Source organism: Hemibagrus wyckioides, linkage group LG11, assembly GCF_019097595.1.
Source record: "Hemibagrus wyckioides isolate EC202008001 linkage group LG11, SWU_Hwy_1.0, whole genome shotgun sequence".
NCBI classification, from domain to species: Eukaryota; Metazoa; Chordata; class Actinopteri; order Siluriformes; family Bagridae; genus Hemibagrus; species Hemibagrus wyckioides.
Window position 1 is genome coordinate 3,361,353 of NC_080720.1, and position 21,052 is coordinate 3,382,404.

The 21,052-nt window shown below is 43.8% G+C and overlaps 1 protein-coding gene across 2 annotated transcripts; it reads left to right on the forward strand.

Annotated features, from left to right (window-relative positions):
* The first annotated feature begins 19,084 nt into the window (after window positions 1-19,084).
* her6 (hairy-related 6) lies at window positions 19,085-20,988 on the forward strand. Of its 2 annotated transcripts, none has more exons than XM_058401899.1 (4): window positions 19,085-19,478; window positions 19,624-19,719; window positions 19,812-19,917; window positions 20,174-20,988. In XM_058401899.1, exons 1-4 carry the CDS (start codon window positions 19,371-19,373, stop codon window positions 20,695-20,697), a joined length of 834 nt encoding a protein of 277 aa, XP_058257882.1. In that variant the 5' UTR covers window positions 19,085-19,370; the 3' UTR covers window positions 20,698-20,988. The 2 variants fall into 2 exon arrangements, with proteins under 2 accessions (XP_058257882.1, XP_058257883.1); XM_058401900.1 differs by having other exon boundaries at window positions 19,087-19,478; window positions 19,830-19,917.
* The last annotated feature ends 64 nt before the right edge of the window (window positions 20,989-21,052 follow it).

The window sequence follows — 21,052 nt, forward strand, 5'->3', positions numbered from 1 at the left end:
CACACTGAGATAATAATCATCATCAGGATGATAACAGGAACTCTTCTTCACTACATCACCAGGATGATTATTATTTTATATCAGCATCCTGTTGTCTGTCTGCCTACTTGTCTTTCTTCTGCCTGTCTGTCTGTCTTTTTGTCTCTCTGTCAGTCTGTCTGTCTAACTGTTTGTCTGTCTCTCTGTCTGTCTGCCTGACTGGCTAATTTTCTATCTGTCTGTCTGCCTGCCTGTGTTTTTGTCTGTCTGTCTATCTGAATGTCTAACTGCCTGCTAGTGTCTGTCTGTCTGCCTGGATGGCTAATTTTCTGTCTGTCCATCTAACTGTCTGTCTGCCTGCCTGTCTTTCTGTCTGTCTGTCAGTCTGTCTGGAATGTCTAACTGCCTGCTAGTGTCTGTCTGTCTGCCTGGCTGGCTCATTTTCTGTCTGTCTGTCTGTCTAACTGTCTGCCTGTCTGTCTTTCTGTCTGTCTGTCTGTCTGTCTGAATGTCTAACTGCCTGCTAGTGTCTGTCTGTCTGGCTGGCTAATTTTTTGTCTCTCTACCTGGCAGTCTAACTGCCTGTCTTTCTGTCTGTCTGAATGTCTAACTGCTCACAATTGTCTGTCTGCCTGTCTGCCTGTCTAATTATCAGTCTCTCTACCTGTCTGCTTGTCTGTTAGAGAGAGGGAGAGAGAGAGCAGTGAAATGGTGACTCCTGATCCCTTGCAGCTTTTTTTTCTTTTACTACATGATTCATACGATCTTGCAAAGAGCAAAGCAGTGTGTGTGTGTGTGTGTGTGTGTGTGTGTGTGTGTGTGTGCGCGTGTGTGTGTGTGTGTGTGTATGTGTGTGTGTGTGTGTGCATGTGTGTGTGTGTGTATGTGTGTGTGTGTGTGTGTGTGACCCTGCTCACTGACTCACGTTCAAAAGTCCCTGACTGGCGCAGACACAAGGTGAGTTTCTCTGTGCCAGTCACGGGAAGCACCATTCCTCTCTCTCTCTCTCTCTCTCTCTCTCTCTCTCCCCCACAGCTTTTCCCTCCCTCCTTCTCTGCTTCTTTTTCTCTCCTTGGATGGCTCGGAGATGTTGAGGCTCTTTGATCTGTGGGTGAGATGTTTTGCTCAACTTGGCGGGCGCCAGGCGGTGCACCCACACCCTTCACACACACACACACACATACACGCATGCACACACGCACGCACACACACACACGTCAGCACCATCCTGCTCCCCCTCCCGTTCCTTTTGTGTGAGAACGCGGCTGGATTAGTGACTGCTCGAGAGCTGCTAATGATGGCACTCGTTTGATCTTCAGGGCCCCAATTACCCTGTGCAGGATCACCCATCAGTACAGACCTGCCACTGACCCTGACTCTGTCTCAAACACACACACACACACACACACACACATTTATGCACTTATAAATAAAGTCATGTGACCAAGTGAGATCAATCAATCAATCAATCAATCAATCAATCAATCATTCAACCCAGACCTTCTGACCAATCAGAATCCATAAATTAGCATACTGAAAAAAATATTATTAAAAACGCCTGAAACTTGTTCAGGTAAAAAGAAATGTTCTGTAAAGCACACCGGGCTTATGAAGTCTGTGGATAAAAGTGGTGTGTGTGTGTGTGTGTGTGTGGGATGGTGTGGGGGGTATAATATCAGCTAAAGGAGCAAGATCGTCTATATGAGACAGTGTGATGTGTTTGCATCAGGTCATAAAGGTTGTTTGTGTGTGTGTGTGTGTGTGTGTGTGTATGCGCATCTCTCAGGACTTTTCTCACTCTGTGTGTGAGGCTGAGTGAGTAGGCGTGTGTGTGTGGGTGTGTTGCGTTTACCATAAGGACCTAATACCTGTGTATATAACCTCCTTTTTTATATATATAAAAATGTGTGTGTGTGTGTGTGTGTGTGTGTATATGCATAAGTGTGTGTGTCTCTGTGTGTGTGTCTGTGTGTGTGCGTGTGTGTATATGCATAAGTGTGTGTGTGTGTGTTAGTGTGACTATGTATAAGTGCATAAATTTGTGTGTGTGTATATAAGTGTGTGTATAAGTGTGTGTGTGTCTGTGTCAGTGTGCATGTGTATAAGTGTGTTTATAAGTGTGTGTGTGTCTGTGTCAGTGTGCATGTGTATAAGTGTGTTTATAAGTGTGTGTGTGTCTGTGTCAGTGTGCATGTGTATAAGTGTGTGTATAAGTGTGTGTGTGTCTGTGTCTGTGTCAGTGTGCATGTGTATAAGTGTGTGTGTGTAAGTGTGTGAATAATGTGTGTAAGTGTGCGTGTGTATAAGTGTGTGTTAGTGTGCTTGTGTGTGTATAAGTGTGTGTGTATATGTGTATGTGAGCAACTGAATTCCTTGAATTGACCTCTGTGTGTTTAGTTATTCATAATATTAAACACACACACACACACACAGCAGTAAGTATTAAGATAGATTCCGTTTCCTTTGCTAAAATAACAGTTTCTTTTCTGGGTTTGGAGATGATGATAGATGATGATCAGTAGGACAGGATGGAAATGGTCTCAGCTTCTGTGCTGCTCACGCAAAATCGAGAACGATGACAAAACGCTTCGACACGTTGAGGTGTGTGTGTCGCGAGTGTGTGTGTCGCGTGTGTGTGTGTGCGTGTGTGTCTCTGTGAAGAGGCCGTGGATAACGAGAGATGGAGGGAGTTGTACTGACAGATGGGATGACGAGAGCATCAGACACCCCATACGGCATAATGGTGAATCCTCGACTGTGTGGAAAATGTGGTGAAGTGTGTGTATGTGTGTGTCTCAGACTTTAAGCTGCATCCAATGGCGTCACGATTAATTAAAAGATCGTCACATGATGTTGCTTCTTCTACAGTAAATTGTGTCTTTTCAGAACTTTTTCCACCAGCTAATGGTTTCCAGTGAATAGTTCCTTCTGTCCATATGTCCCGTTCAACCAGAACCAGAACCACTGGAACTAACAGTTTGAAAAATGAGCTCTTTTACTCGCTACACTGCTAACTGCTAACCTAGCACAGGAGAAGCTTGCTTTGTTTAGCTAACATTTCTCAAATTAAAACAACATTGATACTAAAACAAGAAAATTCTAGAAATTTCTATTATTTTTAGTATTTATGTTTATGAGAGAAAAAAATATTTTATATAACCATCATAAGCCATAATAACCATCCTAATAACCATCATCACACACACACACACACACTCATTCGCTGACACACACAATCTAAAACACTTTCTCTCTGACCCCCCCCACACACACACACAATCTGACACACACACCATACACACACACACACACAAATAACAGCACTCTTACAACTCTTACACACACAGTCTTACAAACAAACACACTCTAAATTCATACACACACACACACATACGCACACGCACACACACACACACGTTAGACTGCATCTCAGGTCGCTTGAAGCAAACATCATAAAAACACAAGTGTAAAGTAAAGACAAAATGAATACACAGAGAGCGACATGAAGGAATGATAAATATATAAAAACACCACATCCTGCTCCGGTTCCTGTACAATAAACAAATATAGAAAATTAACCCGTAGGCCACGCCCACTTTGGCTTTGAATCTGGAATCGAGATCGAAACTTACAGTACTACATAATAAAGGTGTGAAAAAAACAAGAACAAGAACAAATGACCCAAAACTGACCAATCTGTGAAGGTGGGAAGTGATAGAGTGTGTATGAGAGAGAGAGAGAGAGAGAGAGAGAATAGAGTGGTGAGACCAGGAATGAATCAGACGGAGTGAGAGAGAGGAAACGGAGGATGACACACTCATCCCTCGTGGCTGGATCACACAGTGGCGGGTTTGTGTGTGTGTGTGTGTGTGTGTGTGTGTGATTTAGTGTGTGTCCAGGCCTTGGGTTAGTGTGGCGTGTATGTAGGAGAGGGATTGTTCTTTCATTCCCCCCCCCCCTTTCCTCTCTCTTCTCTGTCTATCTCTCTCTCTTTTCCTATTTCTTCTCTCTCTCTCTCTCTCTCTCTCTCTCTCTCTCTCTCTCTCTCTCTCTCTCTCTCACTCTCTCTTCTCTGTCTATCTCTCTCTCTTTTCCTATTTCTCTCCCCTCTCTCTCTTCTCTGTCTATCTCTCTCTCTCTTTTCCTATTTCTTCTCTCTCTCTCTCTCTCTCTCTCTCTCTCTTCTCTGTCTATCTCTCTCTCTTTTCCTACCCCCCCCCCTTTCTGCGTGCCAGTGAGGGCTTGTTTGCCTCGGAAAGCATGCGCGGCGCTCCCTGGAGAGGCCATGGCGGTTTGTTGTGCGATCTTATCTGGCGCGTGCCTGGGCCGTCTTTTCCCACACTCTGCACGACGCTCTGCCAAATGGAGAAAGAAGCAAAAAAAAATAGAACGAAAGAGGGAGGGAGGGAGGAAGGAAAAGAGGGAGGAACGCAGCAGAAAGCCCCGGCCTGTCAACATTACACGGACTTGACAGCCGTGACATAGCGCCCCTCTGCTTTTTTTTCTTTCCTCCGTCAATACAGTTTCTCTCTCACACTGAGATATTTTAAAGCTTTTCATCGGCCCTCTTTCTCTCTTTCTCTCTCTCTCCTTCTCTCCCTCCCTCTCTCTCTCCCTCCTTCTCTTCATCCACTCCATTCCTTTACCTTCCTCCCTTCTTTTTCTTCCAAAAGCACCTCTTCAATTCCATGCTTCTCCTTTTAATTCCATGTCTTTTGCAATTAAGTCCCGAGGCCCCGGTGCTCTGGCGAATGGCTAGTATGAAAACATTTCTGACATATTTGCGAGATCAAAATGGTGGCCCGGGTGTGTGGGTGAATGCGGGCTTTATGGCGGTGTCACGCTGAGCCCGGCCTCTACACTGGAGCCAGACTCCTGGAGAGAGCCTACACTCAAAAGAGCTCTCGAGGTCCTTCTCTGTGTGGGTACCCCGCTTTGATGCACTGACTCATAGCTCATTGAAACGTATTTTTCACACGTCTCAAACGTAACGAGTGCCGCCTACTCGGGTAATACTTTGAAGGCGGTCGTGTCTGAATCGAGTGTTTGCCTTTAGTGCTGAATTCCTTCGTCGGTTTGATCTTTGAAGTCGCTCGTAAGCCATAATCTAGGGTTCAGAAATTCTATGGAAAGAATAAACCACTCAGTGTCATGATGTTACAGGGAAATAATCAACCCTAACCCTTCCCGAAGTTTGGGGGTATTTTGCACCTGCTGACGTGTTTTATTCCTCTTACACTGCAGCACTTTGCCAAAAAATTAAACATTGTACTTTTTATCCACGTACACTGATCAGGCATAACATTACGACCACCTACCTAATATTGTGTTGGTCCCCCTTTTGCTGCCAAAACAGCCCTGAATCGTCGAGGCATGGACTCCACTAGATCCCTGAATGTGTGCTGTGGCACCAAGATGTTAGCAGCAGATCATGTAGGTTGTGAGGTGGGGTCTCCATGGATAATTACAGGACTTAAAGGGTACTTTTGATAGATACTGACCACTGCAGACCGGGAACACCCCACAAGAGCTGCAGTTTTGGAGATGATCTGATCCAGTGGTCTAGCCATCACAATTTGGCCCTTCGTCAAACTCGCTCAAATCCTTACGCTTCCAACACATCAACATTGAGGACAAAATGTTGACTTGCTGCCTAATATATCCCACCCACTAACAGGTGCCATGATGAGTAGATCATCAATCTTATTCACTTCACCTCTCAGTGGTCATAATGATCGGTGTACAGTAATGCTGTGGAACATCCACGAAACATAAGTTACCCACAGCTTTACCTCTGACACTGGAGACTCCTTCCTTGGAGAGGATGTTACACAAGACTTCACCACAGCAAATAATAAAAATTGATCTTTATTAAAGATTAAAACATTTCCAAAAAACTTTTCCAATTTTCTTATCAGTGATGAATTTGGTTTGGCTTCTCACCCAGGTCCAACACAAGCCAAATATGGACATGTGGGTGGAGCTATAGGAAACTTGCAAAATGTTGCATGGTCATAGAATTGTCCTAGATTGTGACAGATGTTCTAGTTTTACTTCTATTCTATTTCTATATTCTGTTCATTTATTTTATTTCTTTATTTTCCAATTTCTTTCAAAAAATTCTTTTTTCTTTTCTTTTTTATCATAATTGATTGTTTCAAATTTTTGAAATCCGTACTAAACTTTTCATGTTTCTGACATTTAGCTTTATTTTGTAATTATTTATTTATTTATTTTTATCAAATAAAAAAATCCTCTAAATTCAAGCAAAAAAAATGTGATTGCTTCCTGTTCGCTGTTAATGCTACAGGGGATAGAGCACACTTTCCTAATCAATTACGGACACTGTTTCAGATTTATTTTTCTTTATTTTTGTTGTATTTTCATATTTTGTTAAACTGTGCACTCAACATTCCCTCTGTAATCACTGAAATAAAAGTATTGGCACCCTTGGCTCCATTTGGCTTGTTTCAATCAGGTGCTCAAAGTCTTAAAAGCAAACCTGCAGTGCTCAATAGTTAAATTTGTCAAATAAAATTAATTAGTAAAAATTCTATAAGTAATTTTACCAGCTTTATGATTAGATGATTATATAATAAAACACTGGAACAGATCTAAAAGGTAAAATCCAGAAACCCAAAGTGTGTCTCATATATTAGATACAAGTCAGATGATCAGACCTCAACATGGCTGCAATTTCTGTCCTGATTCTTTTTCTTTTTGTTACTCAGTAATACGGTGCAGATTACAGTGAGGGAACCTGCACCTATCTGAAGAAGGGGTGGAATAATGATGTGTGTGTGTGTGTGTGTGTGTGTGTGTGTGGGAGGGATGGAGGTGAGATAGCATGTCTTGCAAGGACAGCAAAGAAAGAAACAGAGAGCAGGGTGAGCTCAGGGTCAATCTGATGCTGACCCTCCGTCCACTCCGAGCAAGCGTCTGCCTCTGCATAGTGTCAATACTCATTTCACTTCCCTGTGGGTCTGCTTCATACCTCACAGAGAGAGAGAGAGAGAGAGAGAGAGAGAAGGGATGCCTGAGTTGTTCTGACTCATGCCTTAGTACCAGCATGAAAACTTCCTACATAAACTAAGACACGCTTAAGATGCAAGAATGCTGTTCATTAATAATACAGATAAGAATAATAAGCAGAAGAAGAAGAAGAAGAAGAAGAAGAAGAAGAAGAAGAAGTAGAATAAGAGGAGGAGTTACATGCTGTTTTCACTGGAAGGTAGTCATCTTCTGACTGGTACCAGTAGCCCTGCTTCATCACAGCCCATAATTGTTGATTATTTTCCAATTTATTCCTCACAAATTCTCACAAATTGCACTCAAATATAATATGGATGTAGAATCATTATGTCAATGACTAGAGATTTTTTTTGCAGAAACCTTTTCGGGAACTCTGCAAGGAATCAGGAACTATGCTCAAGAGAAAACAGCTAGCATCAGATAGTATCAGTTAGCATAATATGTGATCCCAGTCTCCAAGCCAGTTAAGAGACAGTGTATAGGTTCTTCAGTCTGTGTCTGTAGCTTAGATTATTATAAAGCCCAATCACAAACTCAATCAGGAACTGTTTTGATTCCATCATAGTAGCTTTGTTAGCAAATCACACTAACTGTAACGCTAAAGGAGAATCACCTGCGATCTTGGCTGCAATTAAAATGCAACGAAAGGCCATACATGACAGGATAAGCTGAAATGGGTTCATATGCTGTAGGTCAGACTGTAAATGGGAACTCATTGCAGGTAGGAACTAAAGTTGTGAGTAAGGAACAAGCCAAATGTCAATCCAAATGTTGCTTCAAGCATCCTAAATGGGAAGTGGTAAAATGTAAAGCTACTGTTTGTAAGGTTGAGTTCAAGTCCCAGGGCTACCAAACTACTGGGCCCTTGAGCAAGATCCTCAGCTGCTCAGTTGTATAGATGAGATAAATAAAAGTCACTGTAAATAAGGGTTCCATGCTAAATACCATAGGTGTAAATACCTAGTCTGCAATTAGCATGAAGCTCGCAGTTGTGACCACAGAGTAATGTATTTCTAACAACGTAAACCACTTGTAGCTTTATCAAAGGCTACAGGTGACAAAAGCCACAGAACCATTCCTAAACATGTCAGATTGTAATCATGGACAGGAAGGTCAACGACTTGCTTGATACACTCCCGCGATCTTCTTAGAAACCTTGTGATTAATATCTGTGTGTTTAGATAAATCTGTTTCATGATGTTCTGTTGAACTTTCACATACCAACACGGCCTCAGAAAGCACATTGCGATAATACTAAGACATGCACCCATTAGTCAGGAAGATTACACACACTCCCTGTCACAGCCCCTCTCATTTTAGCTGCCCACGACTCCACCTAATCCCTCGGCTGGAACGTTCATTAGCGGCTCGAGCTTTGAGCCCTGAGGACCAGCCTTGACTTTCCCAGGACAATTAAAGTTACTTAGTTGTAGAAAAGGAAAGAGGTGGGGCGGCTGTGCAAGGACAAGAGGGAGAGTGTGGGAGGGTAGAGGGAGAAAAGGATGCCTGGACTGCTCTAGATATGGTAGAGCTGGCAGATGGAGGTGTACTGCCTGTGTTCTCAGGGGGCTAATTGGCTGATGTGTGGGAAAAATCGACCCCAATAATCTTCTGCTTGATTTAATAGGCAGCCAAGTTGCTAAATCCTGCAAGAGTGGGTCCAAGTGGGGGCAGGAGGGTGGGCAATTGTCACTGGACAAGACTGACTTGTGATTAGTGTTTCTTCTTCCAAACCTCCATTAAATACTACCACCACTATCACCAGCTCAAATCCCTAAGGGCCTATTTGAAAGGTGTGTTCAGGGTAAGATGGGAGTGGACTGATGATCTTCAAGATAGTTACTCCCTCCTTATCAGGAAAGGACCTTACTTGACAGATGTCGTTAAAACAGTGCTGTAATCCAATTTAGGAGACACACCAAATCTCATTGACTGTCACGCTGACTGTTTCACGACCCGGGTGGTTGAACTTGCTGATGAAAAGCAGGGGGGATGATACACTTTGTAATTCTTTGGGGCACAATGTGTATTCCTGTAGCCTTATCAAAGAGAACTATGGTCTTGATGATCTCATAGGAGTAGAGAGAAGGTCATGCCAGGATATGCTGGCACCAAGCAGCATGGGATCATTACTGCCTCACAGCTCCAGGGTTCCCGGTTTGATCCTGAGCTCGGGTTTCTGTCTTTGTGGAGGTTCACAGGTTCTACTCGTGCTTGCATGGGTTTGCTCCAGGTTCTCCGGTTTCCTCTCACCTCCTAGAAACATGGCAGTTGGTAAATTGTTGACTATTAATTGCTTCAAGGTGTGAATGAGCGTATGAATTCTGTGCTTCCTATCCATGATGTATTCCTGCCTCAAGTACAGTGTTACCAGAATAGACTTTGGATGTACCGAGACCCGGGCCCAGGATAATGACCTTACTGAAAACGAATGAATCATGCGCTAATGAATAACAGCGGTTTAATCAGACAGCAAGTTAGAGCCACAACTTTTTTATACCTTCAAATTCGCAGAATCCCATGTTGCCACCAGCAACTTCTGGATCTACAGACGGCACGTATATTACACGTATCCCTGATCCCAATCACCAGACTTTGCTCAAGTGATGATTCCAATAAAAACTTCTATCCAGTGTTTATATCTTTTGCCACTTGTTTTTTCTGGTTTTGTTTGTTTGTGCTAACTGCCTCACTTTTTTGCCTGTTGACCAATGACATTAGATTGTTTAGCAAATTGCTGTGTCCAAATAAAACTCCTTGGGATGTACAGTTATGGGAAAATATTCCACTTCAGAGTGTGAATTACTTACTTACTTAATCCTCTTCACTCCTGGTGGACAGCCATTTGTGTCCTGTGTGAGTGTTGCCCTGGTTTAGATGGATTTCTGAACATGTAGTCAACGTTTCTGTAGCAAGAATATTCTGTGCAGTGGGTTTCTAGCCCAATTTGCAACCCTCCAGGGTTTGGGACCAGGCAATGGTGGAGTTTCAGGGTCTGAATAATAAGTGTTTATTTCCTGAATTTGCCATCTTTAAAACAAAGCTATCCCCTTGTACACGGTATATGGTATCTGCATCCATGCTTTGTTAGTGTAACAATAACAGAGTATTATCCAATTCAGATCTTTCCATGATGGGCAACATGTGTGAAACCACAGAGTGAAACCAACCATTAGCTGTTGGGTCATTAGTTAAGAGCAGTGTGTGTGTCGCTGTGGCAAGTGCTGAGGGTGTAAACTGATGCTGGATCAGATCTAAGCCAAACATTGTGCTGGTGCTGAACAATAGCTTGTGAATGGATGGGGTGAAAAAAAGAGAGAGAGAGAGAGAGCAGATTCAATGTTAATATAGCTGGAGGGGAAAGCGAATTGAGCGAATGCATGGCAGGTGCAAGGTGAAACCAGGTGAGAATGTGCCAGCGATGAGGTCATGTTTATGTATTTGTGTGCGTGTGAATGGCCCGTGCCAAAAAAAAAAGATCACACAAGGCAGTGAAAGGCGGCATACGATGGCATGGGAACTTCAGTATAATAGGTGACTAGAGAAAGAACAGGACGCAGTGTGAGGAAGCTGTGTCTTACTTGTTTGTTTTGGGTTTTTTGTCTTGTTTCGCTTCCATGTAAGTGGTTAAGCTATTGTTGTCGCCCTGGTTCAACATTAACATCGCTAGTTGTTAAGAAATGCAACTGTTCACTGATATTATGGGTGGAACACAGTGACATGATCTGTCTTTGCATCTGTTTAGTGTTCCAAGTAGGTGCTAAAACCGGAAGGGTGTTTTTTTTTTTTTAATTAAATATGAACCCTACCAGCTACCACTTTACCCCCGGAATCACTGAAATACACCAGGAAAAAACCTGAAATGTTAGAAGCCTGGTGTGTGGCTCCGACTGATCTCTGAATTCCTCACCCTAGGTGTGTAGAAGTCGAGTTCGGTGTAGTGACACTTTATTGGCCTTTGTACTTGAAATTGGCTTCGGCATTAGTCTTGGTCTGAGTTCATAGAAAGATCTAAAAACAGTATAATTATTGGCTTGATACACACATAAAGCCAACTACCTGAAGACTTACATTTAGACTTGACCTTGATTTAGTTTTTAACCCCTTATTATCACCACACATTTTATTTGCATATCCCAGCTGAGAAAGTTGGGGTCAGAGAGCAGGTATGATGCAGTACCCCTGGAGGGTTAAGGACCTTGCTCAATTGCCCAACAGTGGAAGCTATGCAGAGTCGGGGCTTGAACCACAACCTTCTAATCAAAAACCCAGACCCTTAACCACATGAACCACCACTGCCCTGCTTACGATATGATCTTGACTCGATCTTGATCTTGGTTGGTCCTGGTCTTGGACTTGACAACAGCAGTCCTGACTACAACCCTCAACTTCAGCAAGTCATAATTCATTGATCCCTTTGGTTTTGTTTACCAAAATATAAACAAACTAGTCGGCTAATTTAACCCTAAACACCGGCATTCCATTACACCTGTGGAATGGACATGGATTTATTGGACGTTTTCAATCAGTATAAAGAAACGACTGGTGTTCAGGCTGTGAGTCTGATCTAAAATGACGGTCTGTTGGCTTTCATTGTGTTTTAGACGTGTGTTTTTCCCTCTGTTGGAGAACCTTACACAGAATTTTACCTGTTGAAGATGAAATCTGAGCTGCTTTTTAGATGAACAAGCACTTGGAGCATCTCGGAGAGCAGGAATGGGTTAGATATCAACATTTACTTTGAAGATACAAACATTTGTGTGGAAAAAAATGAACCGTTTTTGTTTTTCTGGAACTTTCCTATGAATAGATCACCCCTAGTAGGCTAGGGAAAAACAGAAATACCTCTGAAACACTGAGTGTCTACATTCATATATATTTCATATATTTGTTTACTTCGGCCAGAGATACCACATGAAAAGGATATGTAACGTATGGGGATGCGTACAGGCGCTCAGGCGGGGTGGAGGAACACGTCGCATTGTTGCTCTGAATCATTTCCAGTGCTTTAGATCTCTCAGGCAGCAGCGCTTGACCTTCCCTGAGCACTAAAGCAATATGACAGCCGTGAAGCATGAGTGAAAAAAAGAGGGGTAGCGAGAGACAAAAGCCACACAGAAGTGCTTCCTGGTGCTAAATAGTTAGTTTGCAATCAACGTCACTCATGGCCTTGGTGCAGACAGTTTGATTTCCACTTTTCAAATGAGGCATTTATTTCGGGGCCTGATAACAGGGGAGTAAAATTGAAATTGGCAGCCCGACAGGCTACAGATAACAGCGTGCTTCATGGGAGATCATGTGAATGGTGAGGACTTTTAAGCCATTACAGACAGCCAGAGAGAGAAAGAGAGAGAAATAAGGAGATATATATGCATAAATGGTTCGAAAATGAGACCAAGTGGAAAGGTGTAATAATGTCGATTAACGTCAGGGTCATCAAGGACTGGAGGATGAAAAGAGACACAGAGAAATCTCTTAAATCTCTTCCTGGTATGACTTGAGCCACAGTTTAGAAGGTTTTTTCCTCTGACTTTAATTTATCTTTACAGAGACATTCTCACAAAGAAGCTAAAGTCAGAAATCATATTTTATTTACATAGATTTACATTAACACACTTGTTACATTAATACTCTATCGTTTCCATAGTAACAGGATGCGGGATGCTCTTCATAAGCAGATTAAAAAAATAATAACAAACACATCTTTTTTCTTTTCTTTTTTTCTTTTTATGGAAGGAGTCTCCAGTGTCAACATTTGTGTGCATTTTTTTAAACATTAACTGTAAGTTACATTAAATGTAACTATAAACGGATAAAAAAATCATATTTTAATGAACAAAGAAATGTAAAAGAAGCCTAATCAGTAAGAAATTACTGTGTTATAAGAAGAATAAAAAATATTTCAAAACAATCCACTTAAAGACAAAACGCGCTCACGTCATTGCTGATTAGTTTTCAACACAGAATTTCTTTTAATCTAAATAGTTTTGATTTTTAAAAAGCAGCTTTAAAGAAATATTTTGATTCTGGATATATAAATATAAATTATTCATTTTTAATTCAAACTTATCCCTAATGAGCAAGCCAGAGGTGACGGTGGTGAAGGAAAAACTCCCTGAGATGATATGAGGAAGAAACCTTGACTTATTTAGATGCGTGTTGCCGATTTTGTGCTCCCATGTCGGTCGGGGTCTATTAGATTCCAATATACAATTCAATATGTCTCACTGTTGGGCCACTGAAGAGCTTTTTGTTTTTGCAATTATAGAGACAGAAGGGAAGAAACTCTTCCGCTAATCTTGATCGCCAGTCTCGGTTTGTTTACACTAAACTAAGCCCTATTAGAGACGATTATTCCAGACATCGCTGATCACAGGAGCGGATCCACATCTTCCTAAGCGTCGCCTTTATCTCCTTTAAACAAAGATCTGACGAGGAGCCAATAGAAAATTCTCATGCACCTGGAAGTCTGATCGAGATCGAATAGCACTCACAGGAACAGAAATACGTTCACACTCACAATCACGAGCTCTTGAGACGCTTTCACGCCCAGGTTCCATGTCCAGATTTCAGCAATGTGATGTATAAAATGTTTTAACACCTACGCTGGTTATATAAATCCAGCCGGACACGCATGAACATAGTGGGCGTTAATTTAAACACCTTCGCTCTGGGATTTCGCTGTATAACCGAGTGCGGTTCCATTGATTTGATAAGAAATGAGATGGAACTTTTACTGTTGGAAAAAAAAGAAGAAGGAGAAGAAGAAGAAGAAGGAGATGTGGTGGTGGTGGTGGTTATTAGCATTGTGCTACTCAGATAGATCGAGTGCCCCGGGCTTGTTAACTCACAAACCACCCAAACCAGCCGAGTCTGGCAGCCGGATGCACATCCTGAGTGACCTGTGACCCGGTCTCCACAGCCTCCTCCACAGGAGCACACAGCCCCCGGTAGGGCCGGCTTCACAACAAGCCACAGGAGAGAGATAGAGAGAGAGAGAGAGAGAGAGAGAGAGAGAGAGAGAGAGAGAGCGAGCATAGCAGCACTTCAATAGTGTTCTTCCTCCAGGGCACACACTTCTCCCCAGCCTCTCAAGCAGCCAGAGCCGGAAAAGGCCTGAATCACCAATGCGGTAGGTTTTGAAAAGCTCCCTAGCCGCTATTGAGCTGAACATCCAGCGAGCGGTAATGTCTGCGAGGCTGCTGGTGACCCTGAGTGATCTGTGTTTGTGTGATGAGCGCGTGTGTGTGTGAAGTCGACTATGAATCAATGCTTTAGCACTCCCCTGCCTCTGATCCCCTCAGGCCCTTGATGAGCTGGACTAGTCATTTTTATCTCTGTGTATGTATGTGCGTGTGTGTGTGTGTGTGTGTGTGTTCCACAGCCCGCTCCAACGTGGGGAGGCGGCACAGCGTCTGCTCCATGGGAAGACTCCTGGAGGGCCTCCAAAGCCACTCGTTCATCTTCCTCTCTCTCTCTTTTTCACTCTCGCTCCTTGAAGGATGGCTTGCGAAAAGTTCCAGCTTTGATTTGCTTTTCGCGCTTTATTTTCTGTTCGCTGCCCGTTCGGCTGAAGCGCATAGATTTACAAGACGGCGATCGAAGCAGATGCGAACGAACGCAAGTGTAAATGAGTTTAGCTAATCCAGAGCTAGTTTGAATTTGCTTGAAGAAGCGTTATGAATATGTATATATATATATATATATATATATATATACAGATCAGCCATAACATTATGATCACCTGCCTAATTATTGTGCTGCTCCCCCATTTGCTGCCAAAATACAACAAACTACAATGCACTGTGTATTCTGACCCTTTTCTATCAGAACCAGCATTAATTTCTTCAGCAGTTTGAGCAACAGTAGCCCGTCTGTTGGATCTGATCATATGGGCCAGCCTTCACTCCCCACGTGCATCAATGCGCCTTGACCGCCCATGACCCTGTCGCCGTTTCACCACTATTCCTTCCTTGGACCACTTCACCATCTTGGTTTACGATGCAGAGTTACGGTTCCTATAACATCACATCCCACAGTGCTTTATTCTTCTTATACTACAGCAATATTACTAATAAGGATTATTCATTTCAAATGTATGACATGCTTCTTTTTTTATTCATTTATTGTTACGTTTAAAGCTGTGGAACGTCCATTAAGCAAGTTAGTTCCTAGTTCACTTTAAACTCTCATCTTTTTGGTTCTGAAGATGAAGAAAAATATGAACTTAAGCTTAAACAGCTTTACTGACTGTTACACACCGCCGACACTGGAGACTCCTTCCATACATGTTAAACTGAGACATCTGTTACTATGGAAACGATAACGTGCAATAAAGAGTTAATAGATTAGAATAGAATAGATAACCAATCACTTCAACCTGACCAATCAGAATCTGGTATTCTTCAGAGTCGACCAATCAGATGATCAATAACACCATGGTCTCATGCTGACGTAACACAATCCCTCGCTCCGTACTGGTCACACTAGTGTTCTCCAGTGGCTCGGAGGAATCCAGCGTGCATCAATAGCTTACACATTAAGTGCGGGACACGTCTGTGATTGAGGGTTTGATTGTTTGAGAGCGTACAATCTCTGACTTTCTCACGTACTTTAGCCCTGCAATCGGGAGCCTGATTGCATTATTGCAGTGTGGAGGTTCGTGCAGGAGGATCAATAAAGATATGACAGCGAGAGAGCGTGTGAAATCTGTTAAAGAACTCCTGTGTGTGTGTGTGTGTGTGTGTGTTTGTGTGTGTGTGTGTGTGTGTGTGTGTGTGTGTGGGTGTGTGTGTGAAGGAGGGATATAAAGAGATAACTGTCCAAATGAATGGCATTTAACACCAACTGCTGCAGAAGACCGATATGTATGGTCAGTTCCTGGACTTCTCACTTCACTCCTCAAATCTGAACCGGAATCATACTGGGATTTGAACCGTCTCAGGCTCAGCGAGTGGCCAGGTGTAGAGATAAAGGCAAGGGCCACGCAAGCTGCTCCTTCCACATCCCTCCTGCAACCCGAGCATGGGAAAGTCCCTCATGCGGAGAAGGGAGGCCTTTAAATAGCATGACCTCAGTATTTCAGGCTTCTGTAACACTCCTGTGGGTGATTTAGTTTGGAAAGTATTTGAAAGTTCTACATCCAAATTTAGATGATAAATCATAATGATTTCGTAAGGATGATCTGAAGCGTCAGTATGGAGAGCGTTCTTTCTTGTTATGTTAATAATGAGGCTTGTTGTATTGCACAAGATACGCATTAATGCATTAAATCCTGAATTTTTAATGCGTCAGGGTCAGCAGATGCGAAAGTGACCCAGATCTGATCTTTTTCTTCAGATGGAAAAAACACGGATATCTCTGATCCTTGTCTGAACAGGCAGATCGAACATCCGTGAGAATTTTACACCAAATCCAACTTGACGTTCCTCATTGTTTTATTTCATCCTATTGGGAAGGAAAAAGAAAATCGACGGCTAACAGTGAAGGAGGGTTGCGACGGCGGGATAGTGAGGTGACGGACCTCGTAAACATTTGAGGTGAAGTATCGCAGGCCATCCTTGTTCTAAGAAGTGTCAGAAAGCTTAATATAAAGAAAACAAGGAAGCTGTGCCACTGCTAAAGAGAATTAATCCACACCTTCTGACCAATCAAAGACCAGAACAGAAAGACGCTATGGGGGAATGTGGTAGTTTAGTGGTTAAGGTGTTGGCCCTCTGATCAGAAGGTTGCTAGTTCAAATCCCAGGTCCACCAAGCTACCATGTGATCCACCAATCACCCTCAATTACTCGGTTGTATAAAATGAGATAAATTGTAAGTCGCTCTGGTTAAGAACGTCTGCTAAATAGACGTACCACGTGACCCTTTAAGGGTTGTAGATTGTCACTAAAACAGTCTGGATGGTGACAGCTCGTGGTGTCCAGCTATCTTGTCATGCTATACTGTTGACACGACGTGACGAGCAGGCGCAGGGCGCGCCACGTGTCTCAGAGAAACGGCTGGATATCGCGCCTGCACGGAGAGCGTGCGCCACCACTTCCTCTCTCCCCTCCCTTCGTCTTTCCCTGACTCTCTTCTCTTCATCTCTTCTCCCTATCCCTTTCCTCTCGGCTCTCCTCTGTGCGCGTGGGAGCGCGGCCGCGGCACGCACGGATTGGAGCGAAGGCGGCGACTTCAGCACGGTTTTAGTTTACGAGCCCAACATGTTGGTGCGCGTGCACAGTTTTTTTTTTCGTGCGTGTGTACGTGAGAGTTTTTTTTTTCGCGCGGTTTATTAGACAACAAACACACTACAGGTGTTAATAACAACAACACAGAGTGTGTCGCTGATAACATGAGAGTGTGTTCAGTTAAGCAAGTAACATTATTTTTGGTGTTACTTTTTTACACATGGAGACACACACACACACACAAGAGTAGACAAAAACGCGGGCATGTTTTTATATTTGACTAAATGTCCCCACAAGGATAGAAATATCTGAGAAATGTCAGGTTTTCTTGTTAAATGTTAATTAAATGTGTTATAAAGGTCACTGAGGTTGAGGTTGGGGTTACGTTCAGGTGTAGCCTGGCATCAGTAAATGTATTTTGTCAGTTGAAGGTCCACATGGCGGTGTGTGTGTGTGTGTAAGTGTTTGTGTGTGTGCGCGTGAGCGCGCCAGTTTCTCTCACTTAAAAGACACAAAAGCATATTGTTGATGAACACACTCTTCTCTAGCGAGTGTTGCACGTAACATGCTCGCGCGTGAATAAAGTGATGTAATTAAATAATCCGAATATTACAATCCCAATAATAATATATTTTTATTTGCTTTATCGCTCACGGTGCCAGTATCTCAGTCGCAGAGTCACGCTTCGGGAAACTGCACGCTAGTTTAGCGCCGCGGTGAGCGCGCGCTCTCCCGCTGAACTCTCTCCGCGCTGGCTCGCGTTCCCGGTAAGGGCGCGCGAGCTCCTCAGTGGGCGTGGTTTTCCCAGGCTCTCAGAACAGCAGCTGCTATTTACCTTCCCTCTAATGTAAACCAGCACCGCCGCCGCACACACACTACCCTCCTCCTCCTCCTCCTCCTCCACACACACACACACAGACACACACACACACACACAGAGCCCGCCAGGCGGCCAAACCTCAACCACTGCGGCTCATAAAACATCCTGGCACGTGCTCCACATTCACGGCGGCGCTCGCATGCACGCCGACCCATGTCAGTATGCCAGAGCTCGCGCAGCAGTCGCGCTGCTAAATCGCTTATGACTGAAGGGCAATTTAAAGCGCTGCTGCATGATTGGCGGAGGAATCATTCTCCACTCCTGAACTCTGTACGCGTCTGACTTAAAACTCATCAGCTAAATAAACGCGTTCATTAACTTTCGCCATCTTTCCTTCGATCATTTTATTTCAAGGAAAAAAGTTTCTGAGTCTAAAAATAAACCTTTCCTAGCGTGACATTTCAATCTCACTGCCCCTGTCTAGGATATTAGTCAGAAATCGAGCACTGTAGCTCGAAAATAAAATAGTTTTCATCTGTTAAACTTCCTAAACTTTATATATATATATATTGTTTCTAGAGCTCATTAAAACTCTATATCCAAAAGCTTCTATATAAAAAAAAATGCGTAAAAGTCTCATCCTTAAAGGTTTCATGGGTTGAAACATCTGTTTACTTCAAAAATAAATAAATAAACCTCCTTTTAATAATACCTTCCAAAATACCCCCGGTGAAACCTTCATTATGTAAATAAAATGTTTATTGCTCTTGGTTTCGGTGATTTTTGAGATGTTTATTGCGCTGTCCGTAAGTGTGCGAGTTGTTTTGTTTTTTTTTCCACCAAGGATCTGAAGTGTTAATGTGTAACTGGGATGACGGAAGGCAGTCCCGGTTCGTGCCCTAAACCCGGTCGGCCGCGCGCCATTGGCCACCCGCTCGAGAGCCAAACAACCAATGGCGCTGCGCCGACCACGAGCCGTCCTCCGTCCGGGCCGCGTGTCCCTCGCGCTGATTGGTAGAAAGTTAGTGTGGGAAAGAAAGTTTGGGAAGTTTCACACGAGCCGTTCGCGTGCGGCCCGGGATATAAAAAGGCAGCGAGGCAGCGCGCGGGCAGACAGTCAATCGCTTGCGTCTTGTCGGCGACGATCACAGAGCGCGCGCGCGTGACACTGAAACTCGTTAAAGTCGGGATAACGCTGCGACGGGGATAAACTTCACTCCCACATTGCTGGACATCTATCTACTTCGCACGGTCTTCGAGTAACGTGTTCTTTTTTTCTTATGTTGTCCTTTTTTTCTTCTCTAAGGACGACTTAGGAGGTGTTTTGAATTTTTTTACGCATTTTACGTGGATATTTTACAAAAAAAGATGCCTGCTGATATGATGGAAAAGAACTCGTCTTCCCCGGTGGCTGCGACCCCGGCGAGCATGAACACCGTCCCGGACAAACCCAAGACAGCCTCTGAGCACAGAAAGGTAGGTTTTATCCCCCACTTGTGATCCTTTCTTTCTTTCCTTCTTTGTTATTATTTTTTAAACGGTATGTAACACATTTTGCCGGAAACACAACACAGCGTATAGATATAACATTTCACACTCATGTTTGTTTGTTTTTATTCAGTCATCGAAACCCATCATGGAGAAAAGAAGACGAGCCAGGATCAACGAAAGCTTGGGTCAACTCAAAACGCTCATCCTGGACGCTCTGAAAAAAGACGTAAGTATCACAGCCACACTTTGTAGATTCCCTGTGATTGCTCTGGTTTATAGGAACTATTGTATTGAAATTCCCTGTACTGATCATTTCAGCGCTGTTTTCACCCACAGAGCTCCAGACACTCCAAGCTGGAGAAGGCGGATATCCTGGAGATGACCGTGAAGCACCTCAGGAACATGCAGCGCGCTCAGATGACCGGTGAGTGTCCTCTCACTGCATTAACTAATGTTTATCAAATAATGCGTGTTGTGTGTTTTTTCCCCCCTCTGTTCATTCAGGGTTTAGATATTGATGCGCAAACTGATAAGAGCGGCCACGCGCCGGCTTTTAATGCTAAACATTTGCGTTTAGACTTTGAGAAAAGTATAGCGCCTAGAGCAGTGATGCCTTGAGCGTATGATGTGATGATATTGTTTTGAGATTAAACTCATTTCTCCTTTTTCCTTTCTTGCAGCTGCTCTGAACGCGGACCCCACCGTGCTCGGCAAGTACCGCGCGGGCTTCAGCGAGTGCATGAACGAGGTGACGCGTTTTCTGTCCACGTGCGAGGGAGTGAACGCCGAGGTGCGCACGCGGCTGCTCGGCCACCTCGCCAACTGCATGACCCAGCTGAACGCAATGAACTACACGGCCCAGGCGCACGCCGGACCCGCGCCGCCGCCTCCTCCGACCTTCGGCCAGCCCGTAGTGCAGATCCCCGGCGCGACGCACGTCCCCGTGCCGGTCTCGGTGCCGGCGTGTAAGAGCGCGCCTCCATCCGGCGCGTCGCCGTCCGACGCTGCCAAGGTGTACGGCGGCTTCCAGCTCGTCCCGGCCACAGACGGACAGTTTGCCTTCTTGATTCCCAGCGGCGCGTTCACTCCCGGCGGCCCCGTCATCCCGGTGTACGCGAGCGGTGCGGCCACGCCCCTCCCAGCAGCCGCAGCGTCTCCGCGCGAGGCGTCGCTCACTTCAGACTCCGTCTGGAGGCCTTGGTAAAGGAAAAAGAAAGAAAAAGAGATGGAGAAAGAGAGAGAGAGACTCCTGAAAGACATTTACACTGTTCATATGCTATGTGTTTTCGTCTGTTGAAGTTTCACTTGTGTTACTTTTTTTTGTTATTGTTCTTTTTTTTGTATGGAAATGTGTTTTAAGAAGAGATTTTTTATGCACTATATTTGTACAGTTCAAAAAGGGAGAGAAGTTCATATTGAAACGAGATTTATACTTATAGCTAATGTCTGTTCCTTGCATTTTTTTTATATTTGCGGTATCTTTTTTTTCTAAAGGTGATGCCAAAGATATGTGGAATGCTTTGCGAGATTCTTCTTTTTGGAAGACTAATAAATTTGTT